At 49.6% G+C, this 20,332-nt stretch overlaps 1 protein-coding gene and 1 long non-coding RNA gene across 3 annotated transcripts; one reads left to right on the forward strand and one right to left on the reverse strand.

The window, feature by feature from the left end:
• Positions 1-910: 910 nt before the first annotated feature.
• Positions 911-5,647, reverse strand: LOC140002600 (uncharacterized). 2 transcript variants are annotated; one of them, XR_011809599.1, is made up of 2 exons: positions 5,146-5,647; positions 911-2,965 (listed from the first exon to the last, which is right to left on the reverse strand). It is a non-coding gene; the product is annotated as an uncharacterized lncRNA (long non-coding RNA). The 2 variants fall into 2 exon arrangements; XR_011809598.1 differs by lacking the exon at positions 5,146-5,647 and adding an exon at positions 3,927-3,999.
• On the forward strand, positions 4,085-18,757 carry TMED10 (transmembrane p24 trafficking protein 10). Its single transcript, XM_027458009.3, has 5 exons — positions 4,085-4,402; positions 7,470-7,590; positions 12,096-12,169; positions 15,963-16,089; positions 16,534-18,757. Exons 1-5 carry the CDS (start codon positions 4,145-4,147, stop codon positions 16,653-16,655), a joined length of 702 nt encoding a protein of 233 aa, XP_027313810.1. The 5' UTR covers positions 4,085-4,144; the 3' UTR covers positions 16,656-18,757.
• The last annotated feature ends 1,575 nt before the right edge of the window (positions 18,758-20,332 follow it).

A 20,332-nucleotide genomic window follows, 5' to 3' on the forward strand; every position in this document is an offset into this window, starting at 1 on the left:
TTCATAGGACAAGTGAATCCCAACGCAGCCAGCAGGAACGGCCACCAGGCCCTGCTGTCCGGCAAGCTCCAGCGGGGTAATTGGAGGAACTGGGCTCTGGAAGTGGAAAGAGGAACAGGCTCGCCTTGAACTTCAGCAGGGCAGTAGGTGAAAGTTCCCGGGAAGTAAAGGGGAAGGTTTCCTCCAAAAGCTGGGAAGGAGCCTCGCTGGCCACGCTGCGGCTGCTGCTGAGGGCTGGGGCCAGCTGGGAGAAGTGTTCTGAGTCCTCGCTTCCTCAGGGCGGTTTGTGTGTGATTGAATCTGTGCTATCTTTGATGAAGGATGTTTCATTTCCCTAAATGAACTCGTGTTTTAGATTAAGTCCCAAATATTTGATTTCAGGCAAAACTCGGTGAAGTGGAAACAGATGTGTGTAAATATATTGTAACAGCAGCTCCTCTCCTCAAACAAAACGCGGCCAGAATTACCATATATGCTGCCTCTCTCGATGTCTAAAGGTTATTTTGTCCCACGCCTCTTATCGAAATGTGATTTATTTAGCTGTATGACCAGGACACCGTATCTGGGGTCTCCAGGACAGATTACACAGGAGGCAGAGCAGAGCAATGCTAATTTATGGCTGTTCAGCTACCGCTTTATTTTTAGTTGATTGAATTATGTCCCAGCCTGGCTTGTGACCGTGATGGTAATGGTGATGGCTATATCTTGGCAGTGAGATCAAATACGTACCCTTAAGAGAAGAGGCCTTGTGCTTTCCAGAAGTGGCTGAATAATTCTGCACGGTCAATAAAACCAGCAGATTGGATCCCAAACTCACACAGTTTTTACAGAAGTTTCTCAGTAGCTTGCAGTAGGTTGCCAGGTGCAAGGCAGAATGCAAACGGATTAGAGCATAAAAGTGATTCTGGAATAGTTTTTAAGAACGACAAATTGCTTTAACTTTTTATTGTTAAAAACAAGGAAATGCTGAAATGCCAAAGCAGCTGACGCAGAAAGAGGGGGAAAAAAAGTCTAATTGCCACATTCTCACACATTCATATACATTGTTTTGTGGAGACAGACAATTAGTGTTGTTTTCTGCAATTCACCGTGGAGATAAAAGAAATATTTTGGTACAGCAAAAATTGATTATTGCCAACAGTCTGTGAACTTCTTCTTCAGTCGAGAAAACAATTGCGAATTTTGTGGGAAATGGCGTATTTTTTTTTTCAGTGACCATTGCTGCCTCAAACTACAGAAATACCAAAAGTTTTCCAAAGCTTCTTTGTGTCTAAAGGGTTGAAAGCTAAACAATTCATTGCTTTCTTCATTATTTTCCAGACAGCAATGAAACTGTATTAGGGATATTTGAAAATACAAAAAGCACATGAGAACAAAGTGGTTTAAAGTTTGACAACGTACAGGCAGATGAAAAGGCAATATTTACTTTGGGGACACACCCATGTGTCTGCAGATTAATGGTAGGGAGAAAGGATACCTGCTTTTAGCTAATTGCCAAGCTCCCACAATGTGTAAGCCAGCAAATTACACTAAAATAGGTCATCGTTTCATCTTGAAAGTTGCGTAACAAGTTATCAATCTCTTCTTCTCATCTGTTAAGTGTTTCAGAATTGCAGGAAGTATTTCATTTTGCCAGCCTTGAATATGTGGAAACGTAAAGGCATGTCCCTGCAAGACTGTTATTTCTAAACCTGCAGCTGAAAGGATCTTAAACTGCTTTCCATCTGCTATGAGTTACTTTGCACATGAAATGAAGATTGCCCCATTGCATTTTAAGCACTTTAAAGAGTGAAGAGGTGGGGATTGTAAAGAGACTTTCAGCGGTTCGGTGCTACTTTCTTTCACAACACGCTGAAGCACTAAAGCATGTATGATAAAATTTTATAATTAGAACTGAGCGTGTGTGCTGTGGTTTAAAGCATAATGCATTCATTACACGACAAATTCAAACAGAAACTCAATGACCGATTTGTGGGTCATAAAGGCAACTCTTATCTAAAAATGTACCGTGACAAAATGGACACAATAGGAAGGGATCGTATTTAGTTATATATTTGCTCGTCAGTAGTTGACCTCACACTTTGATTTTAGAAAATGAGGCTGCCTTTGCATGAATGGGCCATTTTCTCCGATATTTGCCCCAGAAAATAAAGCATTATTGAACGTTTAAAACTTGCTGGAAGACTGGGCACATATCATTGGTATGAGGAATGTTCTGTATGGAGGAATTTGTTGTGTTGTGCATGTTTCATCAGGAATTTTGTGGCAGAACATTACAACATTTCATATCTTCAGATTCTAGTAATCTATGTTTCTTAAAGCTTGTGAAATAGTATCTATTTCTGCTTTAAGTGCTGCAACGGAAAGAATGTTTTCATTGTGCAAATATACTTTGACATACTGCAGAAACAGCTAAGCATTTATTTTATTAAGGTTGAGCTTCAAATTAATTGCCCAAGTAGGGAAAGGTTTGTGAACGGATTAGAAAAAAAATATATATATAAAGATGTATTGAAATGTGCAGCAAGTAACCAGAAATCCCATTTCAAACAATACATTGGAGTTAAAAATAAAGGAATTGACTGACTTTCATTTAAAAGATAAGCGCTATGCTAAGGAAAATTGAGTTTCCCTAAAATATTGTTTAAATAAAAGACAAGGGTCTAGTGGTGGGAGGTTTTTATTCCTGAGGGTTCTGTTTGTTTCCCTCAAAGAAGAGATTTCTCTATCACCGTACAGCTGGGGTAGGTTTCTGTTCCTTCATATGGAGGGCTTCATCATATTGCCTCAGTAAATACGAGCATGTGGAATAGCAGAGCTCTTCTTCAAAACACTGTGGTCAAGGCTTGGCCTATCTTGATCTGCATATGAACATGGAGGCGTGAAGTCTGCTGGTTTTCAGGCTCTTGAGACTGAAGTTTGTCGTGGTTCCCTGTTACTGCTTGTCACTAAATACATGGTTTGCCTAGAGAGAGGAACAATGACGTTTAGGAAATTGAAGCCAAACAATGGTTTATTATTTTTATTTTTTAAACTCTAGTTAATAGAAATCAAAGAGCTTTTTATTATTATAATTTTCTAGCAACGTTACTATTCATTTCTTTCTTCCCACATTTCCTTGTATCTCAACACACCCAAACACTTGCGGACAATCCCAGGAGCTGTGTTAATCACAACCACGCGTTTGGGAAATTTTCCTCCCGCCTTTCCCGCTGCGTCAAGCCAACTAATGCTGGAGAGCGCAGCCGAGGCCAAAGGCACACAGAGAGGACGTGACTAAAGGATCGCAGCCAAAAACTCGCCGTTCCTCCGGCGTGCCCTCAGCCGCCTGTTCCTGCCACAACTTGCACGTCTTCCCCTAGGCCTGGCCCTGCGGGAGGCGAGGTGCCAGCGGGCAGGGGCAGGCAGGGAAGGGGGAAAATGGAGCTGAGGGGTCTGGGGGGAGAGACCACCAAAAGCTGGTATGGCTGTGGTGTGGTTATTCGGTGCTACATTCCTAAAAAGGCAAATACTTGAAGTATGCGTGACCAAAATATATTAAAAAAATGTAGGTCTGAGGAGATGCTGGGGAGGGAGGGGGAAAAAAGCCCCTTTGAAGCTGTCAGAATTTTATTTGCTGTCAAAAGCACTTGTGTGCCTCTGCCACTGTCATACGGTATTTGCATGGTGCTGATCCAAAGGAGCGAGCTGTCTGAGCAAAGGAGCGAGCTTTGTTGGCTGAAGATGACGGGGGAATTACTCGGGAATTAAAAAAATATAAAAATATACTACATGATGTTAGGAAAGAAGCGCATCTTCCAGGGGAGGGCTTGGGAGGCGTTCAGATACGGGTAAAGCCCTGTGAGCCTGTGAATTTAGACTGTGCGCGCCTTGCTATGTGCCTGCGTGTTTTATTTTATTTATTTTATTTTATTTTATTACAACACCTCGGGCAGACCCGAGCCTGACGAAGAACCCCCTCAGCGAGGCGGCGGCCATGCCCCCCCCCCCCCCCCCCCCCAGCCGCCCGTGAGGCGAGGCCCCGCCCCGCGGCGCGGGCCCGCTGCGAGCTCCAACGGCTCCCGCGGCGTGACGCAGGCGGCGGCGGCGGTCACGTGGGGCGGAGCGGGGCGGAGGCCGGCCCCGTCCTGCCCGAGCCGCCGCCATGCCGCTACTGCCGCTGCCGCCCGGCCGCCCCCGACACAGCGCCGGGCCCGGGCCCGTGCCCCGGCTGGCCCCGCTGCTGCTGCTGCTGCTGCTGCTGCTGCTGCTGGCCGGCCCGGCGCGGCCCATCTCCTTCCAGCTGCCCGGCAAGGCGCGCAAGTGCCTGCGGGAGGAGATCCACCGCGACACGCTGGTCACCGGCGAGTACGAGATCGGCGCCCCGCCCGGCTCCTCCAGCGGGCCCTCCGCCAACCTCAAGGTGACGGCACCGCCACCGGGACCGACACCGACACCGGCACCGGGGCCGGCGCTGCCGCTGCTGGGCCCGGACGTGGCGCGGGGCGGGGCCGGGGCGGGGCTGGGGGGCGGCGGGGCCCGGCCCGGTGTGGGGGCAGGGGGACGGGGCTGTACCGGGGGGCGGGGGGGGCTGCTCGGGAACGGGGTCACCGGGCACGTGGAGGCCCTGCGGCAGCTGGCCCGGGTCGTGGGCTGCCTCTGGGGCCCTGCTTTTATTTATCTTTATTTATTTTATTTTATTTTATTTTATTTTATTTTATTTTATTTTATTTTATTTTATATCTGTTGCATCATCTCTAAAAGGGAATGTGTCTCTACGTGGGCAGCTTACGTGCCGGAAAACCTTCCCCTGGTGAGGCACGTGTGTTTCGGGTTGAGCACGTCCCCCTGTTTTTTCTCTTACCGAGCATCCTGCTCCTCGGGTTGCCCACCCTGACCCCGCAGTCTCTTCCAGACCCCCCTCCCTACAGAGGCCTTGCCTAGGGAGGTGCTGAACGCTTGGGTCTCGCTCTGGCTTTGCTGCTGAAGCGGGTACCCAAACAGGAGTGCTTCTGGAAGCTCCGTTTGACCAGAGCTATGAAGTTCCATTTTGCTGGAGCTATAAAATCAATTCGATGTAAAAATCAGTAAGTCTTTGTCCCATACTACCCTCAAAAGCCACAAGGGACAAATAACCACCTCTGCCATTCTTCCTTTCCATCTTACCACTCAGGTATGGCCACCCGATGCTCTGGGCCTGCTGTGAGTGTGGTAACACCTGGGCTAGGCACACACTCCTTGCTCCTTGTGTCTCAGTTGCTGTGAGAAAACACAGCTCAGGACATCCACCCACAGCGGTCTCGCTCCTTCCTTGCTGCCCGGCCTGCTCCAGTCCCCGGGATGGGGCCACCCAAAGGTGGGAGGCTGGTGGTGAATTGTGGCCATGCTCGGTGCGGCTCCCATCTGTGAGCTGAGCGGGGTGTTTGTGGTGCTCCCACACCAACAGTGGCAGCCTCTGTTCCGAGGAATCCTCGCGCCCTGCCAGCTGGCTGCAGCAGGGAGCCTCGGGGCGGATGACGTCCCGCCGGCATCACATCACGTGCGGCTGTGCCGATGTAGGGCCTGGCGGGACGGGGAATCGCAGGGCTCTTTGTAAGGGGCGAACAATGCCCTGCCTGTGGAGGGCCGTGTTACTGTAAATAACGTTGGAATATCATGAAAAATCCCTTTCAGGTCAGCCTCTCCCCCGCAAGTCTTCTGGCTGGGCTTTTAGCAGCTTCTCCCACCCCCGCACGCCCAGCTGAGCTGATGCACGGGGCTGATTCGGGGAGCAGAGCACAGCTCTTGCCATCTCAGATTCCGATTGTGGGCAGGCCATTGGAGCTGGAAAGGACAAAAACAGCTCAAGCAGCGCAGTATCCTCTCGCTAAAGATTAGCTCTGCTCTCTGGAAAGCCCTGAGGGAATAATGCTGGAAACAACGGGGGCATTTGAGGGCTTTCTTTGCGGTGTTCTTGTCACACAGCTTGGTGAGAGCCCAGCACCAGCTCAGATGTGCAGCCGGGCAGGTGCCCTGGGTACCCTGCAGCACGTGGTGACCGGGACGTGTGCCCATGTGCCGTGCTGGCACAGCCAGGTGCCGGCAGCCTGTGCCCGGCTGCGTGGCGTGCGCTCATTTGTGCACAGCTCACACACAGGTGGAGCTCTGAAAGGGAGCAGCTGCAGAGGCTCCGAGGTGTTCTCAGGTAGACAAAGCCATATGGCACAGGGGCAGCGGCTGCACGTCCTGTAACACACGGTTATGGAGTAATCTGCGTGCAGGGGGAGCTTGTTCCTTATGCCCTGAGGCTGCAGGATTTATACCTTTATTATTTTTCCTGCCTAGTGTAGCGACTCGTTATATCCACGTAAAAGTCTGTACCTGTTCCGGATACGAGCAAGCGGTCAGTCTCAGTGCTGTCCTGTGGCAGGGAGTTAATTAGGTGTTGAAATAAGAAAAGAAGCGTTTCCCTAAAATCATTTTGGGTATGTAGCCTTTCCATGTGGCTCTTTTACAGGGAAATAAGGATGTAGATTGCAAGGTTGTAGACTTCAGTTGTAAGATGGAGTAAAGGAGAATGTCTGATGTATCTGCTCTGTACCACAAAATATGTTCTGCACCTCTGCCTTCCGCATCCTTGAGATGATTCTCGGGCTCTTCAGACATACCTGCTGAGGGAAACCAGGAAACAATGCAGAGGAGAGTGCTGTTGATTTTCTTGCAGCATGGTAATGCATTTTTTTTATCCAACTCAGCGTATTTCGAGCGGCTCGACCTTTTAATTGAGCACAGCAATTGTCTCAGTCTGTGCCACGGAATGTGTGTCCTTTTTTACTCTTGGGTGAAGCATTTTTGTAGATCGAGTACAGTTTTTACCTATTCTTAGTAATTTCAGAGACGTAGTGCAAAGCAGTCATTACTCTGTCTGTGTAGTCTGAGTTCTCTGAAGTGGCCACTTCTATGGACCTTGGCACCCTGACCTTGTGTAACTTGGGGCCGCGCTGATTGTTCATTTGTGGGGTAATAGATACACCCTTCTTTGTGTCATCTGCTGGGGAATGAGCCTTTTTTGTCCCGTAAGGCTTCTCTGCGTCTGCTACCATGGGAACTTCTGAATTTTGCTTGCAAAAAGAAGGCAGCGAATGACAGTTTGGCACAGCTCGAGTTCCTAAATGTAGTCTGTATTCAGGGGTTATAGGAGGAAGAGAAATCGGTGTGGTTTTCGGTTTTGGGTCGGTTTTCATTTTTTTTGGTTTTGTTTCTTTTTCTCTATTTGTTTTGTTTATTTGTTTAAGAGTGAGTAGTTATGGAGAGGCACTCTGGCTTTGTCAGCTCGGCGGGGATCCGTAGGGGAGGAGTTGATGCAGGTGCAAAGAAGAGGGGAAACCTCCGAAATCAGAATGTGGCAGATCCAGGAGGGGAGGCTGGGAGAACTCGTACAGTTTTTATGCTGTGTGAGCCCATGGCAGTGCAGTGCTGCTCCTTACCCTCGCCGTCTCTCTCTCACACAGATAACTGACTCGGCGGGACACATCCTGTACGCCAAGGAGGATGCCACGAAGGGCAAGTTTGCCTTCACCACTGAAGACTATGACATGTTTGAGGCCTGCTTTGAGAGCAAGCTTCCCGTGGGTAAGTGTCCTTTAGCTTCTGGTGAATTCGGGTGGATGTGTGCATGAGAGGTATGTGGATAGTGGTTCTGAGCAGAGTCTGCAGAACGTTTTGACTTTTAAAGCTGTTTCTCAGGAGTTTGTGGACAATCTTACCAGTGCAGAGCATCTGCTGTCTGTGTTGCATTTGGAAGTTAAGTATTCCCCTGTGGCTGTTGTACAGAGCGCTCAGGTTTCCTCTGAAAGAGGCCTAAGAAAGGGGAATTGTGTGCTCCTCCTACACAGGTCAGCACAGTCGCAGTGAATGGCAGCATCAGGGTGCAAGCCGCACCTCTCTTGCTCTTTTCATGCTTCTCATCCTGCAGTCGAGCCAGAACAGAGCACGATGCCATCATTTCCAGGACCTGGCCTTTCTCCCCTGCTGCCCATCTCTCCCCGTTAGCTAGAATGTGACCTGCAGAGCGTGTGCTTGGCTGCAATCCTGTTAGGTTAGCAGCACGTGGTGGAGAACATGGCCGTGGTTTGCACCCACAACTGCAAAGCAGTCAATAAAGGGAAGGGGAAATGAGCCGGACGTCAGCTTTGCATTTGTGCTGCAGGGATGGTTGCCTAACGAGCGCCGAGGCTCGTTTCCTGTGAGGTGACGCATGTGCTGCTCTGGGTGCTCGGGCTCATCCTCGGGACAGATGTGCTGAAAGCAGCCAGCACGTGGCTTCCAGTCTCCTGTGGTGTGGGTGAGCCTGTGCAAGCTTGTGAGTGCTCGCGTCTCCTCACCGTCACTGTCTGAGTTCTGCTCCCTGGAGCTGATTCTTCTGTGTCTTACCATATAGACCCCGAAGAGCAGTCACTAGCAGCGTTCCCCGGATCTGCTGAAAGGCAGCATCTGCTTTGCTGCTCTGCTCCATGCAGAAGATGCAAGTAATTTGCAAGCTGCAGAGAACTTTCCAGAAACAGAAGGCCATCTTTATCGGTTCGGGGAGGGATCTGGCTCGTAAAACCTCTTCCATCATATTTTGCAGATGAGATAGTGACCCCAAATGCTCAGGGTTCTGCTTTTTCATGACGAAGGTAGGGCTTCCCAGTGCTCCTTAACGCATCGAGACATGCAGGCCCCGGTGACTCATCCGGGAGAGCTGCTGCTGCTATTTACTGTCCCACACCTGGGTGGTTGGGAGGCCTCCAGACAGTGCCACAAACCCTTTCAGAGATCACGCACTGCAGTGGGAGAGGCTTCTTTCTTTAGTCGTGTCTAGACTCTTACTTCAGTGCTTGTGACCAGAGGTTTCTTGCCTAGCCAGAGCCTCTTGTGGCTCTTTTTGTTGCGTCAAGTGTTTGCTCCTTGGTTTCCCTGCCTTGTTGCAAGCTTGTATTGGAGCTTTTGGTACCAACGAGGATAACATTTGTAAGCGCAGCTTCTGCTCAGTGACTAGTGGGGACTGAAGTGCCAAAATCCAGAGCTGTTCAGTTGGGCAGTTGGATCTTCTTCCATAGGCCTTCTCTTTAGGGTCCTTCAAGTTGCCAGTTTCTTCTTTTACCCAGGGGCCCCATAATCCTTGCTGACAATTTATACTGCATGGTGGGTGTCTGCAGATTTCCCCTGCTTGTGCTGGATTTTAAGGAAATGTTGAAGCAAGGGAGGTTGCACCGTGAGGCCTGATCAGTGCAGGACTCGGTTGAGGTGCTGTGGAAGAAGTAACCGTGTCACAAGGCAGTGCCTCCTTTCCCCTTTAATGCAAGCAAGGGGATGGGGCAACTGACCAGGCTCTCTTTTCTCCCCACGTTTCTCCTTTCCTGTTCATAGTTTCCTCAAGTAGGTGGTCAGGACTTGCAGTGCTGCAGCAAGGAGGGCGTTGGAGCTCTGGAAGAGGAGAACTGTTGGTAGAGGAAGCCCAGAGCCGTTGGGCCCTGAGAGATCTGAGCGACTGGGATTTCTCAATCCTTCACCGCAGAAATGAGGAAGAGGAAGTGAGAAGGAGACCCTGAGCAGAAGGCCCACACCAGGAGAGGGAAGGAGTTCTTAGAGTGCTCCTTGAAGCTGTGCGTGTTCGTACAATGGGCTTTTTGCCCCGCTTCCAGGGTGGAAAGATCCTGTCTTACTGACCACTGATCTGTTCCCAAGGGCACTTTAGCATCATGAGCCAGTTTCTGACAAGCACAGCACCAGACCAGGTTGCCCAAAGCTTTGAGCACCTCCAGGGATGGGGCATCCACAGCTGCTCTGGGCAACCTGTGCCAGTTCCTCACCACCCTCTGGGTAAAGAATTTCTTCCTCATGTCTAATCTAAATCTGCCCTCTTTTGATTTAAAGCCATTGCCATTTGTCCTATTGCTACACTCCCTGATTAAAAGTCCCTCTCCCATCTCCATCTTTACCTCTTTGCTCCTTCCATAATCCTACTTTTCCCAACTTGGGGTTTAATACCTTATTTTTTCTGGCATTCTTTTGTGAAAAAAATTTGACATCCAGTTCAGCCACCTTGTTTTTGCATTGACTACAAATGAGGAGCTCCTTTAGTCTCCCAGGAAACAGCTCTGTACTTGCATGAGATAACCTCTTGAAGACCCTGGGGGTTGTAGGTATCAGCTGGATGGCTTAGCTGGGACTTGCTGCTTTTTTTGGTTTGTTTTCTTACTGTGCTGATCTGATCTCTGCTCTGGTGAGCCCCAGCTGCAGGAGGTATAAGGAGGCGCAGAGGATCTGATGAGCTTAAAGGAAGCTTCTGCTCGTGCCTTGGGCTCAGTAATCTTCTGCAAGAGCAGCTTGAGGTTTTCCAGGGCAGTCTCTGACAACGTTAACCTCTTGCAGAATGTCTGCTTTCCATCCCCTTGCTCCCAGCAGCTCTCATTTTTCTGCTTTTTTGGCAGCTCTCCCCTCCAGCCTGACAAATGAATCCTTCCAGTTCTGTTCTCTTCACTGTCCTCTTCATCTTTCTCATCTCTTCCTGGAAGCTCAAACTGTCCAACCAAGTTGCTGTAATTTAAACAACATAAAAAAAAAAAACCCTCTCTGAACTGCGTGCTTTGCATTTTCTTCTGCAGCTACTGTCTATCCCCCTGCCTGCCAGTCTGCAGGCATGCTGATAGGCATCAAAAGTGGTCAAAACTTGTGGCTGGAGGAAGGAGCACTGCATGGTTGTGTACAACATGTCTGTTAAAGAATGTGCTAGGTTTTAAGTTCATTTTTACAGTAACTGGTCTTTCATACAAAAACATCCTAATTCTGATTTATCTATGAGGCTTTTAGGTGGCTGAGTGAGAATTTTGAGCTGCAGTATCCCTCAGGAATTAAGAAACAGTTTGCAGATGATAAGGGTGATGTTGCTAGTGGATCATTCTGTGCTCTGACAGCAGTAGGTGGAGGTGATTCCAGTCTGCTGTTGGAAGAGCTGTTCAGTGGAGAGAGACAAAAACCGGGGATGTTGCATTGAAGACCTGCAATATGTTGCTGACTCTGGCTGCAGTGACCCCGTGTTACCTGTATGTTGAGTTTGCTTGTGGGCTGAGGGAACGTCCACCTGGCAGCTACCTAAGGCTCGGTGTGAGAATTGGACGTGCTCCTGGAGAAAAGCTCAGAAGTTTGCAGTGTGAGGGAATTCAGACCTTGTGCTGTGCTGGCAGCTAGTGGGGGACAACTGCGTGCCCCCAAGTGCTGGGCTTTAGGAATGTGTTGTGTACAGACATTTCCGTGGTGGGTGGCAGAGTGCAGTATGATGCTCGGGTCAGCTGATGTGCTGCATTCTTTAGAGTGTCTTAAATGCATAGACGCTTTTCCCCCCCTCTTGTGAATATTCTCAGATACGAAAATTTGTAGCAGTTAAAAAAACAAACAAGGAATTAGCAGTAGGCTTCTCCAGCAAGGGGCCACAGCCTTAAAAGATACTTGTGCTGTTGACTGCAGCCTTATCCTCCTCACTGTTTTTGTGGCTGCAGACATCTTGGGGTTTGCATTTGCAGCGTGGGTCTGAGAACAGTGTGTCTGGTCAGTTCTTTCCCTGTAAAGATCCTGCAGTAAAGATGCTGCCTTCGCTTCTGCAGATAGTGCAGCATGTGAGGATCACTAGTCTCCATATGCTGCCTTCCTCAATTAAAGCAGCTTTCCTTCTTCTTTTCTAAATATAAAATCACTTCCAACCTCAGTAACCTTGGTGGCTGTTGGTGTACTTCCTGCGAGGAGGAACACGGGCTTCCCAGCTTGAAGAGTTGTCCCCCTGGTGACTTTAGCCAGGCTGCCTCGTGGCAGCTGGTATTCATTTCTAATCCTCTGCAGTTTTTACAGTGATTTGCATCCTACACACACTTAGCACTTTTGGTTACAGCTTGTTCCCATTATCTTTGGGAGGCTCTCCCTCAGCCAGGATTTATTCTGAAGTCTGTATTTTTAGGCTGGACTGTGCTGCCTCCGCAGTTAGCTGCAGACACGGAGGGGAGGGATGTTGTGAGGCCTTCCTCGGTGCTGGGGAGAGCGAGCTGGTGATTTCCTGGCAGGCTGAACGTTTTGCACAATGAATCCTTTCATTATGCTTCCAGGAACAGGGAGGATGCCGGACCAGCTCGTGATTCTGGATATGAAGCATGGAGTCGAAGCAAAGAACTACGAGGAGGTATGTCCCCTGGCTGCCTGCCCTTCGGACTCCCCTTTCCCAGCACTCACGTGATGCTATTTGTAGATCTGGGGCTCATGATGGGAAGCCGTTTTCCCAGCGGTGATGAAAGCCTGTCTGCAACTTACAGTCCCAGGGAAGCTTTGTCTGCTAGGGGAAGAAAAAAAAATACATAAATATCAACTGACATTTGTTCTGGGCTCTGGGAACTGGAGCCTAATGTGTGAACTTTTATTTATATCTTTGCCAGGGCAGTGTGACCCAGCTTCTGGGCATAGGTATTACAAGCAACAAGATACTGAGATGTGCAGTTTCCCCTGCCCTAGCAGTGGAGGGTATTTTAGGTGAACGTCAGAGCCTCCTAAAGGTCAAGCTGCATCGTTACTGCCTTCCTCACGGGGAGATGTGTTGGCTTGACAGCCCTGAAACGGTGCTTGAGAGTTTCTAAGAACTGGCCCTATATCAGTGTAAAGGTATTTGGCAGAAGGTATTTAGCAGTTGGCGTGAAATGTGTATTTGGTTTGCAGGCGTCACATCGGGAACAGGCATAAAACCCCGAACGTTCCCATCCTGGGAGGACACAGCTTGCTTAGCCCAGGAGCAGCTGTGAGGAATAGCAGTTGCTTTGTGGCTGGGCCAGTCTGGTGGTTTTGGGTGCCGAATTTTGATGGCTGCTGCTGTGCTTCTGGCTTGCTGGAATTTGGGGTCGAGCAGCCCCCAGCAGAGCCTGAGAGTGGTTAGAGGAGAAAGGTTCCTACCTTAGGGAACAGAGGGTAACAGGAGACTGCGTATGGTGGCAGTTAGGGAACTGATGAATTTCTCAGGTGGGCATGCTGGGTTCTGCTATCCTTCTGAACTCTGGGCTAGCTGTTCCTCCGTGGCTTACGTCAGTACAGTCACCGTACGTGAAGAGTAGAAAAACTGCTTGGGGCTGGGGAAGAGCAAAGCAGGCAGTGGGCAGTCTGTCCGGCTAAACCAGCTGTTGGAGGATTACGAGATGGTGAAATCCTACATGGTGACCCCTGAGAGTGTAACCGGGAGGACTCTGGTGACTGTGTTTACAGAATGTCTTTAAAACAGCCCTGCAGATTACTCCTGAGTTACGTTATCAAACCCAGTACGTGTTACTCTTGTCCCCAGTGTAGCTCTACCAATGGAGAAGGGACAAATGTAGGAAAAGAAGAATTCAGACTTGCAGTCCCACCTGACTGGAGATCTCGACACTGCCAACAAGCGTCCTTGCCTCGTGGGGACCTCTGAGGGACAGGCTGTGTCGAGCCTTGTTGAGCGGTGTGTCTGCGAAGGACTAAGTCTCACCTAGTGCTTGTAAAGCTACTACTGATCTTTAGTCACACTGCTCTGTAGTGGTTTTTCTTTTTTTCACTCTCTGCCCCAGGTTGCTAGAGTATTTGTGTTTTAGGACTTGACAGGTTGTTGTAAGGCCTCAGGGGGAAGGCTGCTGCCAGATTTCCCTCCTGGAATCGCTGCCTTTTTGAACCTTTTCTTCGTGTCCTCGGAGCCAGCGGTGCCTTTGTCCTCCCCACACTGGTTCTTGCTGAACTCCTACAAGAGTTGATGCAGGGGTTGGATTAGGGACAGTGATGCTGTCCTGCTTGTGCGTGGGCATGGGCAGTGGGTGCAGGGATGATGTCCTTGCCTGGCTTCATGAACTTTCATCAGTGCAGATGTGTTTGGAGCAGAGGAGCTGGGAGAGTGATCCAGGTTAGAAAATCTTACTGCCCTGCTGCATGGCAGTGACGGGCCTTAGTTCTCTGGGATGGGAGAAACACCTTTCTTCAGTCAGTAAGTAGGAATGAAAGGACTTTTCAGAGGACATCGAGAAGGCTTGGAGATTTAAACTTCTTAAAATTCCTTTCCGGATGAGCAACTCCTTGCCAGTTCCTGCCTACAGTCTCTCTCTGTGCTAGGCAGGCTTTGATACACCTTTAAGTGGCCCCTGAGAAGCTCAGCGGAGTTGTCTCAGCTGTTTGTTTGGTACGGATGTTCTTGTGCCTTCCAGGACCGTGGTGTTCCACCACCACGGAGGCTCAGTGGGCTTTTCACAGACTGTCTCAGAGCAGCACTGCTCTTCGGTTTCACTCGGGCTGAGAGAAATCCAGGTTGTGTGTGTGAGAGTACATGCAGGACTGAAATTGGCTGTCATGTTTTTCTAGCTACACCTTTTAAAAGCAGCTGAAGGGATGCAGGATGGAGCAGAAAAGCCAGAGTTTTTCCCAGGGGAACCGTTGAAGCCTGTGGGTATGGAAAAGTGCCCTCCAGGAGGATAACAGAGGCAGTCAGCTCAGGGTTGTTTTGTCAGCAGAGGTCCCTGACCCCTTGTCCCTGGCACAGACCTGCTGCTAGAGCTGTGTCAGCAGAGTCCAGGCAGTAGGCACGCTTGTGCTGCTGCTAGTTTTTTTTTTAGCAAAGATCTGCTGGCAGATGTGCATCCTGGCCAGAGTTTTGTCAGTGCGGCCTCTTGACTAGAAAGCCGGGAGGGTTTTAACCTCTCATTTCCTACGCCCTCTTCGCACGTGTGCTCCAAGCTGACACTGCTGTGCTGGCAGATTTAACGTACAGCTCACCTCAGCATAAAACCGCTCAGATGACTGCTCGAGAGCCTGCTGCTTACCCAGATGTGTGTCATGCGAAGACCCTTCAGTGTCCTGGCAGCGTCTCAGCAGCGCTGCAGCTTGCCCGCTCCCCCAGCGCCACCTACTGCCTGCCGGGGGGGCTGGGGGTGCCTCCTGAGCCTCCTCTGCATCACCGTGGGGACGCCCATGTGTTCTGGTGCTGAGCCTTCCCTGCGTGGCGTCACCTTCCTGGCGTTGGCCTGTCTGTCAGTCGTGGTAGTGACAAGTTTTGTGTGAGAACCAGAGTTTTCCAAAGCAGCCGTGGCAGGAAATGCGGTTAGGAATGTCCTTGTCACAGATTTTGCATGATGTTTGGTCGGGTTATGGTTGGGATCAGGGCAAGAACACGTGCTCATACGCTCAACTTCAAGTATTTCTGTTAAAGAGTGAGCTTTCTGATTGAATTCCCTGTAGATGTTTCTTTTATATACAAGTCTGTAGCTTGCAGGTTGTGTGATCTGCACAAAAAGTGATGTCTTACCAAACCAGCTTTTACGAGGGAAGCGTATTTTTATCTTTCTGACTGGCTCAAGCACAGCCCATCCCGTAGGTATTCCCACAGCGGCATCTGGTGGCAGCTGCAGTGCTCTGGAGCTGCGCAGCCCTGCCAGGAGCGTGTCCTGGCCTTGAGCTTCTCAGCTCACAACCCCCAGGCTCCTGTGGGTGTAACTGAACCACTGCTGTCAGGATCAGGCTGCCCCGACTTTCTGGGGCAATGTTTAGCCAAGTGAGCCTCAGCGCTAATATCCAGTGTGCACAGCCAGCAACATTACACACACGTGTAAGTTAAAATCAACTTATCTTGAGCTGTGATTGCTGTTCACTGGAGGTGTAGCCACGTGGCAGGCTCCTCTACCCACTTGTCAGAAGCCAACTGTGAGTAAGGTAACGCTGGGCCGAATAAGGAAGGATGTGTTGTATGCATGCTGAGCTCCTCTGTTGAGTAGGAGGGGCAGACCCGAGTGTGTTTCAGCAAACAGGTGGGAGAGGTGATAGCAGTTTATGCAGTGGGAGTTTCTGGCTCGTAGAGGTGTTTCCCGAGGGGGAAGGATGCCCCAGATCTGGAGTGTGTGAGGAGGAGTGGTGCAAAATGGCAGTAAAAGCCCGTGTAGGAGCTTTTGGCTTTGGTTCAGTGACTGCCTGACTCTCCTGTTTTGTAGATCGCTAAAGTGGAGAAATTGAAGCCTCTGGAGGTAGAACTGAGGCGGCTGGAAGATCTCTCAGAGTCTATTGTGAATGACTTTGCCTATATGAAGAAACGAGAAGAAGAGATGAGGGACACAAATGGTAAGAGACTGTGCTCCTTTGGGGGGCTGGAGCTCTAAGATCCTTACTTCTGCTGAATGTGGTGTTAGGGAGAACAAGCAATTACAGCAGTCTCTGCCTGTTCTGTTCCTAGTACAAGAATGCCCTCTCTCTTCCCTTGAGCAGTCGTACTGTCTTGTTTCCCATTTCTAGAAGCCATTTCTTCCTGTCTCCGTTCCTAATGAGCATTAATCTTACCATTTCACGTTGCCCATTAACCGAAGTTTCACCTTGTTCCCTCTCATTGTTCCCCCTGCGGTTATTCTCAGGTACTGTTGGTGCTTGGGCGCCCTCGCCTTCGTGGTGTTTGATATCTTGCCTTTGACGTTTCGCAGGGGTGGGGAGAGAAGAGGGCGAGGTTCCCAGGGTTTTAAGGAGCATCCCGTGATGTCAGACTACCGTGCAATGGTTTCTTGTCTCTTTCAGAATCGACAAACACCCGGGTTCTGTACTTCAGCATTTTCTCCATGTGCTGTCTCATCGGACTGGCCACCTGGCAGGTTTTCTACCTGCGTCGTTTCTTCAAGGCCAAGAAACTGATTGAGTAAAGGAACAAGTCCTCCTCCCCCTCCTCCCAGACCCAGCTGGACACCGCTGGGACCAGCCGTGCCCCCCGGAGCCATCTCACAGATGATACCCACTGACTGTTTTCTGCAGGAACTTGGACCCCAAAGGGGGAGGGGAGCATAAAGCTGGAGGCAACTGGGGACTGGAGAAATCCTGTTGGATGTTGAGGGTGGGGCAGCTTGTGATGGGTTTGGGGTTTCCTGGGGCAGCGATTAAATAAAAAATGATGTTTCCATGACAGCTGCAGCGAGCTTTTTGCGCTGTCTGTTCTCCTTTTGTAATCTTGATGGTGTCTCCCATCTGTCTGTGACTGTAGTGTTACCCTGAGCCACTTGGTCCTGCTGAGCTCTGTAGGTGCCATGCAGCCAGCACCGGGGCGGAGTGAGGGATTCCCTGTTCCGACCAGCTGGGATCCAGGCCTCATGCAAACGAAGGTGAGGGCAAAGAAATAGGATTTACCATTCCAGCAGAGCCTTAGGATAATAGAGGGGGGTCCAAGGTTTGGTCCCTGTTGTGGACCTTGGTGTTTCTCCCTGTGGGAGCTGGTGGGTCAAGGCACCTGAGCATACGATGGTTTGGCCTGGAGTAAGGGGAGCCTTGGAAGGACAGCTTTGTAATGTGCTTGAGCTTGGAAAGCAGAGCCCTGCTTTGCTCAGAGAGGCTGTCCAGCCTTGGTCCTGCCCTTACTCCAAGTGCTTGTCTTGGATTTGCCTCTCTTGTCCTGAAATGATGCAGCAATTTTCCTGAAAGCTGTAATCAGCGGCGACCTTTTGTGCAGAGAGAAGGCCTCAGATACAGTCACAGAGCAAATAGGAGCAGGTTATGTTAGGGAACTTGATCTTAAATTGAGCAGGAGACTTTTTTCAGCTAATAGCATAACGTTTATTCAGCAGGCAGCTGGCTGAATCTCATTTCCCGAGACCTCAAAGCAAGGTGAGCTGCCATTAATGTGGAGCATGAAGGCCTGTGCCCTGCTTTGAGGTCTGAGGATGCAAGGGGTGCTTTGAAGGACGGCAGAGGAATTGTTGGAAGAATGGGGATGATCTTGAAAAGCAGTACAGGATAGGAATAGGCTAATGCTACATCTGAAGGGGGTCTGAACTGTGCCCTCTACAGAATTGTTCTTCTGTGCGGTACCACAGAGAGCAAGCAGCCTCTCATGGTTCCTCAGCCGTCCAGATGGGATTACAATGAATAAGCAGGCTGGGGAAAAACGGTCAGGTTAACTTCCTGGACTTACATACTGCAGTTTGTAGGCAGCGATTAAAATTCTTTCACCTTCTCTGCATTCCTTCAGAGCAAATGGTTCAGCAGCACAGTGTTCTGGTCTCACGTGCCTCGACCCTTCTGGCTAGGGAGCAGGTTATCATGGCCCTGGGTCCAGCCTACCATTTGGGAAAAAAGCATTTGTTAATAATTGACAACCTGAACCTGATCTATTGCCGGCGGGAACGGTTGTCCAGGGTGAGGCTATGGGAAAGGGTGAAAAGATGACTTACTGTCATCGAACAATGTTAGTGTTTTGTTGCTCCTTTGCCATCACCACGATCCTGGGGTTGTTAGTTCCACTGGCAAGTGCTTATATTGCTTTTTTTTTTTTTTTTATAAAGCCATATTAAGAATCCAAGTTCACTCCTCTCCCTTAATCCTTGTACGTTTTTAAAGCTGTTACACTGCAGAACAGCAGTGATGCCACAGGACTTAATTACAGAAGTCATTGGAAGGTAGCTTTTAGGTCCTACAGTTTGAAGCCTGTAGATCTGTTAAGGTTTTTGCTTTTGTTTTTATATGAATTGAAAAGACAGTACAAGCAAGGGGCCTTCCCCGTCTTGTCCATTGTGATTCCCTTCTCCCTGTCCTTCTCAGAGTATGAAGACACCGTTCTCTCAGAAATGTGGTGAGGCCTTACGTCCTCCAGGTGACTGTTACAGTGTCATTGCTCTGGTGCTGCGCCTTGGTCCTCGCCGCGCTGGGGTGGGTACTGGGGAGCAGATGTGGGGGACTTATGGATTTCTCTGTAATGACTGCTTGGGGAATTTTGTCAATTTTCTCAAATAAAATTGTTTTGGGGAAAAACAACCTACTTTAGTTGTCTGAGTCTTGTCCTTTGTTCTCTTTGTGGGGTTGACACAGCCGGTGATGGTCATTCCAAAAAACATCTCTACTAGAAGTTAACCATTTGTTTTTTTCCCCTTCCACTCTTCCTAATCATCTCCCTCTTTACATGGAGGGGTCTTGAGGCTACCAGCTTGTCTTGTGCTTGGCTGTGAAATAGGGCTGGTGCTCTAGAGCACAAGGTTGGATTGTTTTCACTGCCAGCTCCCAGGGAGAATTTACTTCATTAAGTCAAATCAAATTACTTTCAGTTTCATGCTTTAGAGGAAGATTTAAATTGTCACAAAGATGAGTTTGCCCTTTGCAAGTCAGCTGCTCAGTGAAGGGAGTGATCTGGTATTTACCTCCTGCTGCTGCCAAATCTCTGCCGAGCCTGTGATCCCTGTGCCAAGCAGGGACCGAGCGCGATGGCACACGGCAGAGCTGAGGCCATGCGAGAGCTTCAGAACCAGTTAGTGTTATCGGGGAGAGTTTGGAGAGTGGGAATTCCCAGATCTCTGGATAAGGATCAGTGTCTGCAAGTTCTTGCATGGATGAATACTTGAGCATGTGAAATCGTACAGCTGTTTTCACGCGGTAGGTTGCAGGTGGGTCTGAGCCGTGCTGTGGATGTGGAGCTGCCCTGTTCGTTCCCTTTTACTTCTGGGAACCGGGCAGAATTGGAGCTGTTACAGATCCTTGGGTCTGAGCCCATCTTTGCGAGTGACAGATGCATCGCTGGTGAATCTGTAATTGCCTGTAGCAAACAGCATCAGACGTACCCAGCCTCTTCCACCCACTTGTCAATGTGACTAACAATTTAATTATCGCAGCGCTCACGCTGCGTGTGCGTGCCTTGAGAGACGAGCAGCTCGCACTTGGTTGCTCATTTCTCCCAAGTCGGTCAGATATTTGAGAAACAACCCGGGTGCACAACACCTGCGCTGCCTCCGAACTGGCAGATCAGTGCATTTAACGGTGGAGCAGCTGCCGAGAGACTTTTGGCTCAAAGTAGTTTGCCAACGTTGGCAGGATCATTAGGGGATTCCTGCCTCTGTGTTTTGTAAGGTCCTGCAGCAAAGATCCTGGGAAAGTAGCCTGGGCTCTCCTACCCGCTGCAAATTCATTTAATGGATTTGTCTCATCTCTTTAGCTGTGCCCTCTGCTGTGCTTGTCTTGCTGTGGCTGGAGACAGCTTTGCCAGAAGTGAGCAAAATCTTTGGGAAATGAGCTTCCCAGAAGTCACTTTAAGGTTGCTTGGTGGGAAAGAAAGCACAAAGCTGGACTGGATGCATCTTTCGGAGGAGAAAAAAGCTGGGTCAGAGAAATGTGTAGCAGGTCAGGGTTGGTTGTGCTCTTCCTCCACCCAAAAAAATTTTATCAGGCCCATCTGCTTGTTCTGTTCTTCCTACCCTGAACAACCACTGGTATTGGTGTGGTGACTCTGGGGAAAAACTGCCTGTTGGCATTCCTTGGATCTTTCTGCAAGCTTGAAATCGATGAGCCCAAGCTTTTGCTGCAACACAAACATTCTTTGTTCTGTGTTGCCTTTAGAAGCCTGTTC

Source organism: Anas platyrhynchos, chromosome 5 (assembly GCF_047663525.1).
Source record: "Anas platyrhynchos isolate ZD024472 breed Pekin duck chromosome 5, IASCAAS_PekinDuck_T2T, whole genome shotgun sequence".
Taxonomy (NCBI): domain Eukaryota; kingdom Metazoa; phylum Chordata; class Aves; order Anseriformes; family Anatidae; genus Anas; species Anas platyrhynchos.

Excerpts from the sequence above, each read along its gene's own strand:
- TMED10 (XM_027458009.3), top strand. The coding sequence starts at position 4,145 with ATGCCGCTACTGCCGCTGCCGCCCGGCCGCCCCCGACACAGCGCCGGG. Across the intron at positions 4,403-7,469 it reads GGCCCTCCGCCAACCTCAAG|ATAACTGACTCGGCGGGACA; the intron begins GTGACGGCACCG and ends TCTCTCACACAG. Across the intron at positions 16,090-16,533 it reads AGAGATGAGGGACACAAATG|AATCGACAAACACCCGGGTT; the intron begins GTAAGAGACTGT and ends TGTCTCTTTCAG.